At 52.4% G+C, this 12,161-nt stretch overlaps 3 protein-coding genes across 3 annotated transcripts; 1 reads left to right on the top strand and 2 right to left on the bottom strand.

Annotated features, from left to right (window-relative positions):
- Nucleotides 1-1,235: 1,235 nt before the first annotated feature.
- Nucleotides 1,236-2,205, top strand: N7532_011682 (ankyrin repeat domain-containing protein; the record flags this gene model as incomplete). Its single annotated transcript, XM_056624173.1, has 2 exons — nt 1,236-1,724; nt 1,924-2,205. 2 exons carry the CDS (start codon nt 1,236-1,238, stop codon nt 2,203-2,205), a joined length of 771 nt encoding a protein of 256 aa, XP_056469161.1.
- A 382-nt stretch (nt 2,206-2,587) lies between these two features.
- On the bottom strand, nt 2,588-4,759 carry N7532_011681 (putative nuclear RNA binding protein; the record flags this gene model as incomplete). The annotated part of the gene is made up of 1 exon (XM_056624172.1): nt 2,588-4,759. One exon carries the CDS (start codon nt 4,757-4,759, stop codon nt 2,588-2,590), a length of 2,172 nt encoding a protein of 723 aa, XP_056469160.1.
- A 1,608-nt stretch (nt 4,760-6,367) lies between these two features.
- Nucleotides 6,368-8,156, bottom strand: veA (sexual development activator VeA; the record flags this gene model as incomplete). Its single annotated transcript, XM_056624171.1, has 2 exons — nt 6,368-7,911; nt 8,009-8,156. The coding sequence occupies 2 exons, from the start codon at nt 8,154-8,156 to the stop codon at nt 6,368-6,370; spliced, it is 1,692 nt and encodes a 563-aa protein (XP_056469159.1).
- Between the last annotated feature and the right edge of the window lie 4,005 nt (nt 8,157-12,161).

The raw sequence follows: 12,161 nt of genomic DNA, 5'->3' as shown, positions 1-12,161 counted from the left end.
ACGTCGTGAATACCATTTGACTTGATGGATGTGGTAAACATCACGACAAAGCAAGAAAAAGCAACAGTCTTATCGAACCTTCTTTAACACATTCCTCAATTCTGGAATATGTCATTCCTGAAAAGAATTCTCGAAATTCCAGCTCCGGATCTCATTCTGCGACGAAACCCAATCCATATCTCAAGATGCCTTTCGCAAGCCTTCCAATGGAGATTTGGCTCATGATAAAATCAATGATCGGTCTTCCTGGAATAAGCAGGCTGGCTAGACTAAATTCGCAATTTCATTCAGTCTTCAATCATGCACTGTATTCTTTTGATGCCAAGAATCTTGACAGTGCCTCATTGATTTGGGCCATCCATAATGATCGACATGCAACTGCTCAACTTTCAATCCATCATGGACCCGAAGACCTCCTGAAAAATAATCAAGATTTTTGAGTTTGGCAATCAAGGCTCAGAATAGCGACATCGTTCAGCTTTTTCTTGAAAATGGCGCGGATCCAAACACCCACTTCGTGATCAATAAGAATCGTTCCACAACAAAAGGTTATGTGTCTGAAACACAAACGATCATGACTCACCTACTTCCTTTATACACTACAGTGATCCTGCAAGATTATCAGCTATGCGGACTTCTGCTAGAAAATGGTGCAGATCCAAACAAACTTTTCATGCATGAGAATATCATAACAGTCTATCAAACTCTGGACGATGAGACATGACATTTTCCCAATTGCTTCAGAGAAATACGGGCCCCGCTACACGGCAGTAGCTCAACGATATTTCGCACTGAGCGAGCTGTTGTTGAAGAATGGTGCAGATCCAAACATTCTCATGGATGACAAAGAGGCCAGAAAGCCCCGCTACACGTTGCCGTATTAAATGAGGATCACGAATTGGTCAAGCTCTTAATCAAGTGTGGTGCCGACCCAAACTGCTTGCTTTGAAGACCCGAGATCAGTCTTAATCATGGGCACTCCCCCGAATCGGGATTCCATTTGAGCCGGAGTGTCCCAGAGCTTGATCGTTCCGCAAACATAGCAACACCACTCCGGCTTGCTGCGGAGTATGGTTGCATAGAAATGGCCATGACTTTAATTGAGAATGGTGCCAGCGTCCAAGATTCTGGTATCCCGGATTATTCAATCCTACGAGATTAATTGAAATCCTTCCAGATCGATTCTGGAGAGGAAATGTCCAATTGACAAAAAATTAAAATCCAAACTAGTGAAAATGCTCCTTGATCTTGGACTTGACCCTAATGCGCCCCCGAAAAATGCTGACCCTCCATTAGTTACTGCTGCAAAGCACGGCTACGATGAGATTTTTAGTGATTTGCTGGAGTTCGGTGCAAACATAAATGGTGGGAGTGTCTATACCCGCACTCCCTTGAGCTACCTCGTCCTACGAGGCCGTTGCGTTATGGTACGTCTGTTATTAGTTCGTGGGGCAAATGTCAATGCAGTTGATGCAGATGACTGCACGACGTTACACTCCGCCGTAAAATGCGCACTTGCCTCCAGCCATCTTATTTCTCGAGAATTGCTTGAGAGAGGCGCCGATCCCAATGCAGCGGACGCAGATGGAAACACGGCATTGCATTTCCTCGCGAGATATACCCGCAAGCACAGCCAGCATACTAGTATCATTCAAGAACTGGTCAAGAAAGGCGCCAACGTGCTTAGTCGCAACTCACGGCTGGAAAGCCCCGTTTTCTCGGCAGTGAGATACAATTGCTATGAAAAGGCGAAGTATCTCCTCTGTCAAGGAGCCTGTATTCATCACACGGATCTAGATGGGAACACAGTATTACACGTTGTTGCAAGGACAGGCCGAAATGGTAACATGGCATTTGCCGGGTATTTGCTCAGAATGGGCCATCCAATAGGTCCTGTGAACAATTCGGGTGACAGTCCACTAGTTATCTACCGCGGTCAACAAAGGAAATACACCCTTCGCTCGGTTCCCCATTCAGCATGGAGCGGACCCGGACAGGCAGAGAGCCGATGGAAAATCTTTACGCACATTTGTCAAGGAGTATAAGAAGTCAAACGTGGGCCCGAATAGGACTAGCCGAGGAAGAATCAAAATCCCCTCCCATATGAAGGTCCTGTTCAAGGATGTCAAGCCAGTTGAGAGCGGCACTTGCGATACTGCGTCGGGGAATGTGACAGACATGCACCAGTGTACCACTATAGCTTGAGATATGAGGAGCAATCTGAAGAACTCCTTTTGCTTTGATTGATTCTGGGGTCGATGAATAACTACTAGTAGTCGACTACCTGCGCCGTTTCTGCTACTATTCAAAGCATCACTACAAACCTCATCACACCTGAGAACGAACAAAATCTATTCAAATACCCCACAAAACACCCAAAACTCCAGGGTATTGATCGTAACATCGTGACAATCCGTCGGAAATGACAAAAAGTCAATAGGAATAACAAGAAACGCTCAAAGACCATCACCATTCCGGTCAATCCAAGCCAGTCCAGACACCGCGCAATGCAAAATATCATTGCCAGTCCACTCGAGTCAAACCAGTTCATACACCACGCAATACACAGCAAAAATCACAGCAACACTCAAAAGATATCATCCGGCCAAGGGTACTCCAAATTTGCAAGCTGTTGATTCTGAACAGATGGAGATGGAGGTGACAACGCCGTCGCAAGGTTCTTGCCTGGACTCTGCTTCTTTGCAGGCAACTGAGTCACTTTGGCTGCATTTGGTAGAAGTTCCTTGGGTAGTGGCGGAACAGGTGGGATATCAGAGTCCTGCCATCGTCTCTTCCGGGGACTGCCCTTGCTTGGCGAAGAGTGTGGAGTTCGATCCGGGTCGAGGTGTAGATGCGGCTGGAGATAAAATGAACGGTGGACTTCACTCTTAGCTGGCGGGGGCGAAGGCGAGAGCCAGTTGTCGAGGCCAGCATTGTCTGAGCTGAGGAAGGCACTCGTGCCGGTGTTGGCGCTGGGTGATACAGAGCGAAGATTTGAACGACCCGGTTGGTTGCGGAGAGGAGGTGGGGATCCTACGGCCTTGGTGGTTGGTGAGCGGTTTAAGCCGGCAGGAGATTTTCGGGGCTGAATAGATGGGGACCGTTTGTTGTTGAGACTTGCTTCTTGTGTGACTGGGTGGTCCAGGTGTCGCTTGCGCTCGACCGAGCCGGGGCTGTCGCCCATGTCGAATTTCGGCCACTTCGCTTGTCGGGGTGGGCTGAGGAGGCCGGAGTCGATCAGGTGTTTGTATTCGGATGAGAGGGCGTCGTCGAGATCAGTGCGGTGCGTCGGGCTGGACTGAGGAAGGATCCGACTAGCGACTGGTTCAGGAACTGGGGACGACTTCCTTTTGCGGGAAAAGCTTTCCTTACCCATGGAAGATGGCCGCGAATCTCTCGACCGTCTTTTCGGGGACTTGGCCGCAGACGGGCTTGAGAGAGGTCCCTGGTCCTCGATCGATAGGCTTGCTCGGCCCTCCACGGACGGTAGAGCTGTCAATGGCCCCAACTCGGGCTCGGGGGATTCGGAAATCGTCGCTTGTTGATCCAAGAGTCGTTCAGATGGCAAGGTTGGGAGTGCGCCGGGGACGAATTTCCGAGGATAGCTTCCAGGGTCCATGTCGACACTCATAGACTTGCGTTCAGGTGTCGGCGCGGGCAGTCGTTCCTCGTTTCCACTCAATTGACGAAGCTCGCGGCGGGCACGATCAAGTTTGTCTTCGAGATTGCTGACTTTCTTGAGAAGCTTGGCCTGGCGGGAGATCTCCCTGCGTGACTTTTGCTTGCGAAGACCGTGGTTGTCGAATGATTCTTCAGATGAGCGCTCTGCACATGCCGATGGGACAGTGGTGGTCGTTTCTTGAGACTTGATAAACGGAAGTCCCAGAGATGTAGCCTTCCGAATGTCCTGGAAAGACGAGCGTTTGGAAGCCTTGGATGTCGAACGAGAGGGAGTAGGAGCTGTATTCTCGTTCGTGCCGATCGATGGGCTGACTGAGCTCTCAATCGGGCCACCATATCCCATCTTTTCCAAGATGGCGTTGAACGTTTGGTCCGCATTGGTCTGGTCGACATTCTGGCTTTGCAGATAGGAACCCTTGTTGGTGCCCTTGTAGCCAGCCTTCTTCAGTTCCGCATATGCTAGCTCCGCCTGGGTGAGAGCATCGGATGGAGGCTGGGCCTTGTTGTTTTGTTCGTGCTCGGGCGAGCTCTTGTTCCAGCCGCCAAAAGGATTGAATGCCGATGCAATGGCCTTGCCAAAGCGGAAGATTCCCGAGGAACGGTTGTTCGAGCTATTTCGCTTGCTCTCATGCATGAAAATACTGGGTGGTTTCTCGCTGACGCTATCACTCATCGTAGCCTCTACGAAACGCGATCGCCGACCAAGCCGGTTGCGCGGACTGTTAGAGGCTGCAGCGCTGTGTCGACCGCGCAAAGAAGCGGCTGAGGTGCGAGGTGAAGCTCGTGGCGATGCCTTGAAATGGGCTCCGATGCTTGATCCGAGACTACCGTTTCCATTGCGCCCGTTGCGGCGTGTATCATGTCCGTAGTCTGCGGCTTCCTCGGGCAAAGGCCAATCGTTGGAACGGCGGCGTTTGGACTTGGCCGATGGCGACTTCAAATCCTCCATCTCTGGTTCGTCTGCATCGTCGAAACGGCCCGATTCGTCCGAGCTCCAGTCGTAGTCGATGTCATCGGAGCTGCTGCGCAGGTGCTTGCGCGAGGTGCGCTGATCGGCGGGGTTCGAGTCGACCTCCATTTGGACGGGATCGTTGGTTGCGTCCTGTTCGAGGTTCGACGCAGAGTTAGACGCATTTTCCTCTTTTATCGCTTTCCCTGCGATCCAGGATCGTCCCCTGGATGCGACGTGAGCAAGGGAGCTCACCTTTGCGCCCGGAGTGTCCTTCATTCTCCCTGCCTACTTCCCGCGCCCTTGAAGCGGAAAGGTACAGAGTCAGATTAAGCGGGAGATAACAAACACCATGGGAGCCGATAAAGCAATCGAATCAGAGTGCGGCCGCAGTATCTGTGGTGAAGCGGGTTGGGGGAAAAAGACTGGTATTTGAGGCGATGGGGAGAAGTCGGATTTGTTTACATACTCCGCACTTGCCCAGGGGGGAAGTTTGTTGTGGTTGCGGGTACCGCACTTAACCTACTGCACGACCTACGCTTCATGTTTTGTATAGAAACAATTATTCAGAACATCCCATTTCGAATGTTCTGCAAGATTGCATCCACTATTGACATACTATTGTCCTGGCTCCCCGGAGGAGGCAGAATGTAGGCATTGAAGGGATTTCACGCCCCGTTTCGTCCTTGCGGGGCAGATCGATCAATCTGGAACTAGGATTCCTCGTGTCTCAGGCGAACATGTGCCCCCGGAGGAGGAATGAGATACAGCCGTTATTCAATCAATTGGTTGCAATATCTTCAATTTATTGCCTTTGGTACTAGTAGTAGTAGCTATGGAAAATTTCAGGAAAGGGGCTAAATTTACGCGGACAGGACGAAGAGACTTCAAGTTATCGATTTGGACAAATGCTAGGTATCAAGGAGATGCCACAAAACGCCGGTAAAGAACAGATTAAGCAACAGGCTATCGGAAAACAGGAGATAGCAGCCCCGTAGAGAACAAGGGAAATCCAGCATCGAAACGTCTCTCCTATGCACTATCATAATATACCAATCCCACCACCCAGGGCAAGGATTGCAGGGGCACAATTGCACAATCACAAAATGAGTCGAGAAAACCAACACTGCCAATCCTTTTCAACCGCCGGAAGAGAAAATGAAAACAGGTTCAGGGTAAAAAGAGAGTGGTGCCAGGCGAGGAGAGAGAATCCCTGCTAATCCATGCTGGTCCTTCTACCACAGCCCTTTGGGTATATAGGGTAGGGATGGAATTCTACCAACGTATACGTGGCAGGGCCTGTGGAGAGGAGATGGAGAGACGAAAAGGCCTCAGGTTTCTCTCTCTTGTCGTGGCAAATGAGAGTCCGAGGGAGAGGAGCAGTAAGATGCAGAGGTCCAGGAATGAATGCGCAGAAGACGGATCATCAGATCAGGGGAATAAGTGAACAAAATCCAAAAAACCCATAAACCAGCCGGAGTTCCCACGCAATTAGTTGAGAGACAGAAACAAAAGGCTTCCTGGAAGCGGACGTAACGACACAATGCATCAAGGTATCTAGGCACGAGGCAAGGGAAGGTCAAAAAAGAGGGAAATGAATTCATGTACAAAAAGTGCAAGGATCTGGGGTGAAAGATGAGAGGTCCTCCCACACCAGCTCAATTGATCAGACCAGACTCCCCAAAAATGGAGGTCATAGGCCAATCCGTAAAGAAAGAATTGAAGAGGCCATGTCATTTATTGAGTCGCAGGCGGCGCCTTCAGCACCATCCTACCGTTGGCACGTTTGTATGCCATCTCAATGCCATACTCGGCCATCAAGGCAGCACGACTCTCGGCAGAGAAGTCGCGATAGGCGCTTGACGTATAAGTCTCATTGTCAGGCCGCATGCCATTCTGCATCGAGCGCTCATCCAGACCGAAGGAGTCTTCGTGAGTGCGTTTGCCGGACGTGTGTCCAGTATGGTACAGCATTCGCTTCCCGGAGACGGAATCGTAGCCTGGACTAGGCGTGCAGTGCTCAATCGAAGGCTGCACGAACTCACTTGACATGGTCTTGATAGACGGAGGCGGCAGTGCAGCTGGAACGGGAGCCGGGGTCTCGGAACGAGGCAATAAGTTTGCCGGAATGGAGTATGGGTTCAACGGATCCGCAGGGTTCATATCCACATAAGGCGGTGCTTTGGGTGTATCCATGCGATATGATGTCATATTATTCTTCGGATAGCCGCCTGTTCGTTCCGACATGGGGGGTCCCATGGGATAACCTGCTGGTGTCGATTCATACTCCGACGCAATTGATGGATGACGAATGTTGGCATATGTAGTGTGAGGCGAATACATTCCTGGAGGCGCGACCGGCGGCGGAGTGGGAGGCATGTGAGGATTGGGATATTGCGTTGGCGTCGAACCGAAAGAGAGGTGTGATTGATAGCTGGGAGTGGTTTCATGCTGCATGGGAGCGGGTGGCATCGGCCGCTGGAAGGTCGGCGGTTGAGGACATTGGAATCCATAATCGGGTGCAGACGGCCGTCGTTGAATCTCGGGTCCAAATCCGTATGGCGAAGCCATTGCGCTGCCGTTGCTATTTGACCGTGGCCGCTCCACCGAGTTTGTGACATATCGATCCGGTGTTGAGTATCGATCGGATCGTGCATATACAGCCGCTCTTTCCTCGTCGAAATCGTACTCCTCCTCTCGCTTGTCACCACGACGCCTCATCCGAACATCACGGCGAATGCGGACGCGGCATCCTTGCTCAGCAATGATACGGCTCAGGGAGGTGCTAGTAGCCAGACCGGGGAACTTCTTCGCGCTATATACCGTAAAGGGCACTGACTTGACATCGAGGCGGAAATGCAGGAATGCTTGCGGGGTGCCGGGGTTGGCGTTGGATCGACTGACTTGGTTAGGAAGCGGCAGGTTCGAGTCCTTGTCGGCATCCTTGGCTTCCTTGATCTCTTCGTATAGGTGGAAGCTCAAACGGTAACGACCCTCGTGGCGAACAGACAAATCCGGGAAAATGAAATAACCAGCCTGCGAAGGGCGATCGAGGTACGCAACACCGGCGACCGGCACACCAGTTAGTACAGGGCACGACGGCGGACCAGCCACTCGGCCGTGAGCGAGAGGACGGGCAGTCTCCAACGTCGCATATAGGAAGAAATTGGCATTGTAGGCAAAAGTGATATCGGTTTTCTGGGCTTCATTGCCGGGTTCGGATTGGAAGATTCGCAGTTCAACGACGGGTGGTGGGTCAACAGGACGACGGTCGGCCGATGCTTTTGATCCCAAGTCAGTAAACACCGTCCCATGGACGACGATTTGGACGAAACCCTGAAAACTCCCGAGGGGGCCGAGAAGTGTTGATGATCTTACATTTGGCACCGGCACCGCAGGCTCTCGCACGCTCCGGTTGTTGCATCACGCTCAATTTATAGGTGATTTGTTTGCCCTCGCGCGTGAGGCGACTGACGGAGTGTTCCGTCTCATTATGGGGCGGCATGATGGGATGTCTGGCTGCCATGGTGGCGGAGATCGAATCGTCGCCGTCTTTATTCTATATGGACGAGCAGCAGCATCAGCAAATGTGGAATGCAAGTCGGAGTTTGTTGATTTTGAGTGGCGTGGCTGGATCTAGATCGAAGAATCGGCGGTCGCGCGACGTACATTCGATGAATCCTCGCTATGTTCTTATATTCTGGTGACTCCTGAGCGATTCCCGACGACGGCCAGGCGGGTCGAGATTCGGGATCGCTCGTCGTTCCTCCTGGGGAAACTCTGGGGCGCCCGTGAGGGAGGGACGATGGGGGTCGACCCTTGCTGGTGAACGTTCGGTCGCAACAGGTGTCAGGGCTGATGCATGCGGACTTGGGAGGAAAATGGGAGGAGAAAGGCGACCGGGGCCCAAGACGAGGGTGAACACACAGCACAAGGGGGGGGTGGGAAGGAAGACGAGAGGGGGGATGGATGAGTTGGTGACAACGGGAGTACGGGGGGCTGCTATGGGCCGGCGCGGCATGGGCGAAGTAACTGCTCGGTACAGCCGCAGGCGGCATCCGTACCTTGGATACCTGAGATACCACAGATACTTGCGAGACTTGCGCGGTTACCAAGGGCATACCGATGGGCCCTGTACGGTACCGCCGGTACGCGGTACAGTATGGTTTGGTACTGCCCTGGGTACGAACTCGCTCCTTCTTGGTTCTCTTTCTCCGCAGCGACCCAAAATCAGGAATGTCTGGATTTGCGATGGCCCAGAGGGCACGACATGGCCTGCGTCGAATAGAGAAACGCAGCATCCCATTACTTCCTACAGGTAGGACCTACGAGGTCTTGACCGGCACCCATCATCACCCGTGTGAAGACCATACAAATACCAGACACGATCGGCAGTCTCAAGCTTCCTCGATCTTGACTAGCGGGCCTGCTAGTCCGCCTGGCTAGGGCTCCTTCGTGGTATTCCCGCCATCGACGTATTTCGATAATCCGCCTTCGATTGGGCATTTCGAAATTTCCCCGGGAACTCGCGCTCATCCTCCCCTAAACGATCCAAGCCCGGTTCCCGGCCTGTGGTCTTGGGACTGGGCTCGTAGATCCTGGCGGATCCGGTTTCTTTGCTTTTGCTTCGCCCAGCATCGCCAGAATGAAGGACTCCGTACCTCTGCAGCCCTCAGGCGATCCGCCCGTGCGTCTCACACCGATTGCTGGACCGTGCTACCCACGGACATTCCTTGTGGTCGCAAGCCATGGAAATTTTGCCGACTCCACGTTACTCGGCGTGTGTTGACTCCTGGTTAACAATCCCAGCCCAGCGGACCGGGCAGCCTTCTTTGCTCTTGCCAGTCTGTCTGCCATTGCTCTTGATCCTCTGATCATCACCTGCGTCATGTTGGCGAGTCCACCTTCAGCTCCCTACATACACACCGGCACTACACACATGCCGACTGTATGAAGGTCCTGCGTCGGAGCCAGCCCAGGAGACCAACGACCCTCTGCTGACGTGGTGCAGACACCATGGCATTAGGGCCAATACCACCGTATTTCAGTGATTGTTTTTTTTTCTCTTGCAGAACCAACGCCCAACTGTTCGGCCTTATTGGACCCGGTGGGTTTCAACCCGATCGGAACAAGCAAAGAAACAGCAGCCAGGTTTAAACATAAAAAGAAGGTTCTGATCCGCCAGAGATGTGATCTGGAAACATGGCGCCCGCGAAGCTTGCTCCGTAACCATGGGAATGCCTGCCGTTTGGGAAACGACCGGTCCTTCGACGGGTCCCTGTCAGAAGAAACTGAGGGTCTTTCCGGAGGGACCCCCAATCGATCCCTCCCAATCGCAGTGCCTTGGCAGAAGGGGCTCCATCCAACCATACGCCTTGTGGTAGGAGTCTGTTCGCAATGCCCGCAGCCCCGGCCAATCCGACCGTCGTGGGCGGGCCTTTCATGCGGTAAATTATTACCTTTCGGTACTTTAGGGTCGCCAACTGTGTACTAGTCGTACATATGTTTCCTGATCTGCGAATCCTTCGTTCGCCAACCTGCATCATCGCGTCCGGTCGTCCCGTTCCTATTGGTGGATCCGAGTGACTTTGCATAACTGGCCGCAGTGATTCGCCCGCTGGCCCGATTCCACATGCTGGCCGCGCGAAAGATGAGGTATCACTCGAGCACCGCTTGAAGAATGCCCTTGCCTGCGTCTACGCCCACTCACTTTTCTGGCTGTAAAGGTCAACCGAGATCCGACAGTGCAAAAATTCAGATTCTATTCTTATGTGTCCTGCTGTCCAGACCTGTCCATTGGTATTTACAATTGGTTTTAAAGTGTCCCGCGAATCCATACATACAGCATGTATCATTGTCTGTTTATCAATCCCCCACACGGTCCGCACCGAAATAGCAGCCACCGCCCCATCCGGAACCGACTGTTTCATTCACGCCCTTTTCGAGAGTCGATGCATCAATCTCGGCGCAGCGACTGTTCACAGGGAAAGCACGGGGACCAGGACTGCAGGGCTAATTTTGGCGCGCACAGAAATGCCAGTGGGAGTGGGAGCATCAACAGTCTCTTTTCAGAGTACTTTGCCGCATTTATGCTTTTACTTTATTGCTTTTTGACATGTAGTGTGTGTGGGGCCCATTTTTTTTCATCATATTTTCATCACCATCCACATCTCCCCACCCGTACGGTACAAAGTACTGTATGTTCTTTCGTACAGCTGTACATCACCGGATACCCTACTCCGTACCCTAGGGCACAATTGTACTCCTCTTTAATCCTGCACGGTATTCACCCGATGGGTTCTTCCCGTGCAACGAGGCCAATCGCAGCCTCCCGGGAAGTCGGGGCCACGAACTAGAGAGTTGCGACTCCATTGAAAAAGTCGATCTGGAGTCGTGGTTGTCTATCTGGTCACAAATTTTGACTTCACCATCGAGCGTCAGCCTTGTCTATGTTTGCTGTACAGACACGATTCATGACCAGAGTTAGTGCGTATGCATTAGTGTGTAGCCACTCGCCATGTACTGTCGTAGTCCTCACGTAAAAAGCATCTACACGCAAGGTACGGTGAAGCCGAGCCTGACTCGACAGCCAAGCTTCGTCTGTTCGGTGATGCAGAGGGATGCACTGCACCGCGACCGGCCGAAACCTGGGCCAAGGATCACAGACCCTACCCTAAAAATGTCAAGTAGTGTAATGTATATCCAATTCAATTCATACCAACGACTACAATGGCCTGACCCATCAGCCGAGCGGCCAGCTTCCGATGCACAACATCGGGCCAGGGGTCAGGACCCTGTTTGTGTTGTGCGTTCTTTTTTACTTACTCCGTTTGGAGTCTACGCTCTGTCGATCGACCAGGGTACGGTTACTCGCGTTTTTGGGCTTGGAAGAAACCGAGACCGAAACTTGCGCCAACGGCGAGTTGCCGTGACTATCACGAAGGGGGTTAGTAAGGCGCTTTTCCTCCCGTGCTACTCTGTTGCAATCCATTGAAAGTTAGCCCACAGGATTTGGATCGTCCATTCCAGAAGGATTCGCTGGGGAGTCAGGGGTTTCGCCGAGGATGTTATTCCATGCCCCTCGTCAAGGCTCCAAGCCTGTCTACGGCCTCCAGCTCGCTAGTCAACCGCCACTGACGACACCATCGCCTTTCTCCAGTCGTTCTTGATCTTTGCAGGCGGAAACCCCTGCAATATCTGGATGCGCTATAATCAGAAACTTGTTTGCCTGCTCATCTCTTCGGGTTGACAAGCAGACTACTGTTCCGTAGTTTCGAATGCCACCTTATCCCAAGGTTGTCCTCGACAACATGGAGTAATTAACGCCGGCCCCAAGACCCCTGGCGATGATTCCAAGGTCTGTTGCCCCATTCGCCAGGGATCTGCACCCGGCAGAGAGCGACGGTCATGTGCATCACCTCATCTTCGAATCAGAACAGCCCTATGTGAGATCATGGAGCCATCGCACGCAACCCATGCTCCACGTTCAACGCTCGCCGTGAATCACCCGTCGTCCATGGCTCATCGCCCA

This window comes from Penicillium argentinense, assembly GCF_028826775.1.
Source record: "Penicillium argentinense strain IBT 30761 chromosome Unknown utg000011l_segment0_segment0, whole genome shotgun sequence".
In the NCBI taxonomy this organism is placed as follows: Eukaryota; Fungi; Ascomycota; class Eurotiomycetes; order Eurotiales; family Aspergillaceae; genus Penicillium; species Penicillium argentinense.
Note: the sequence above shows the minus strand (reverse complement) of the source record. Positions and strands in the feature narration are given on the sequence as shown.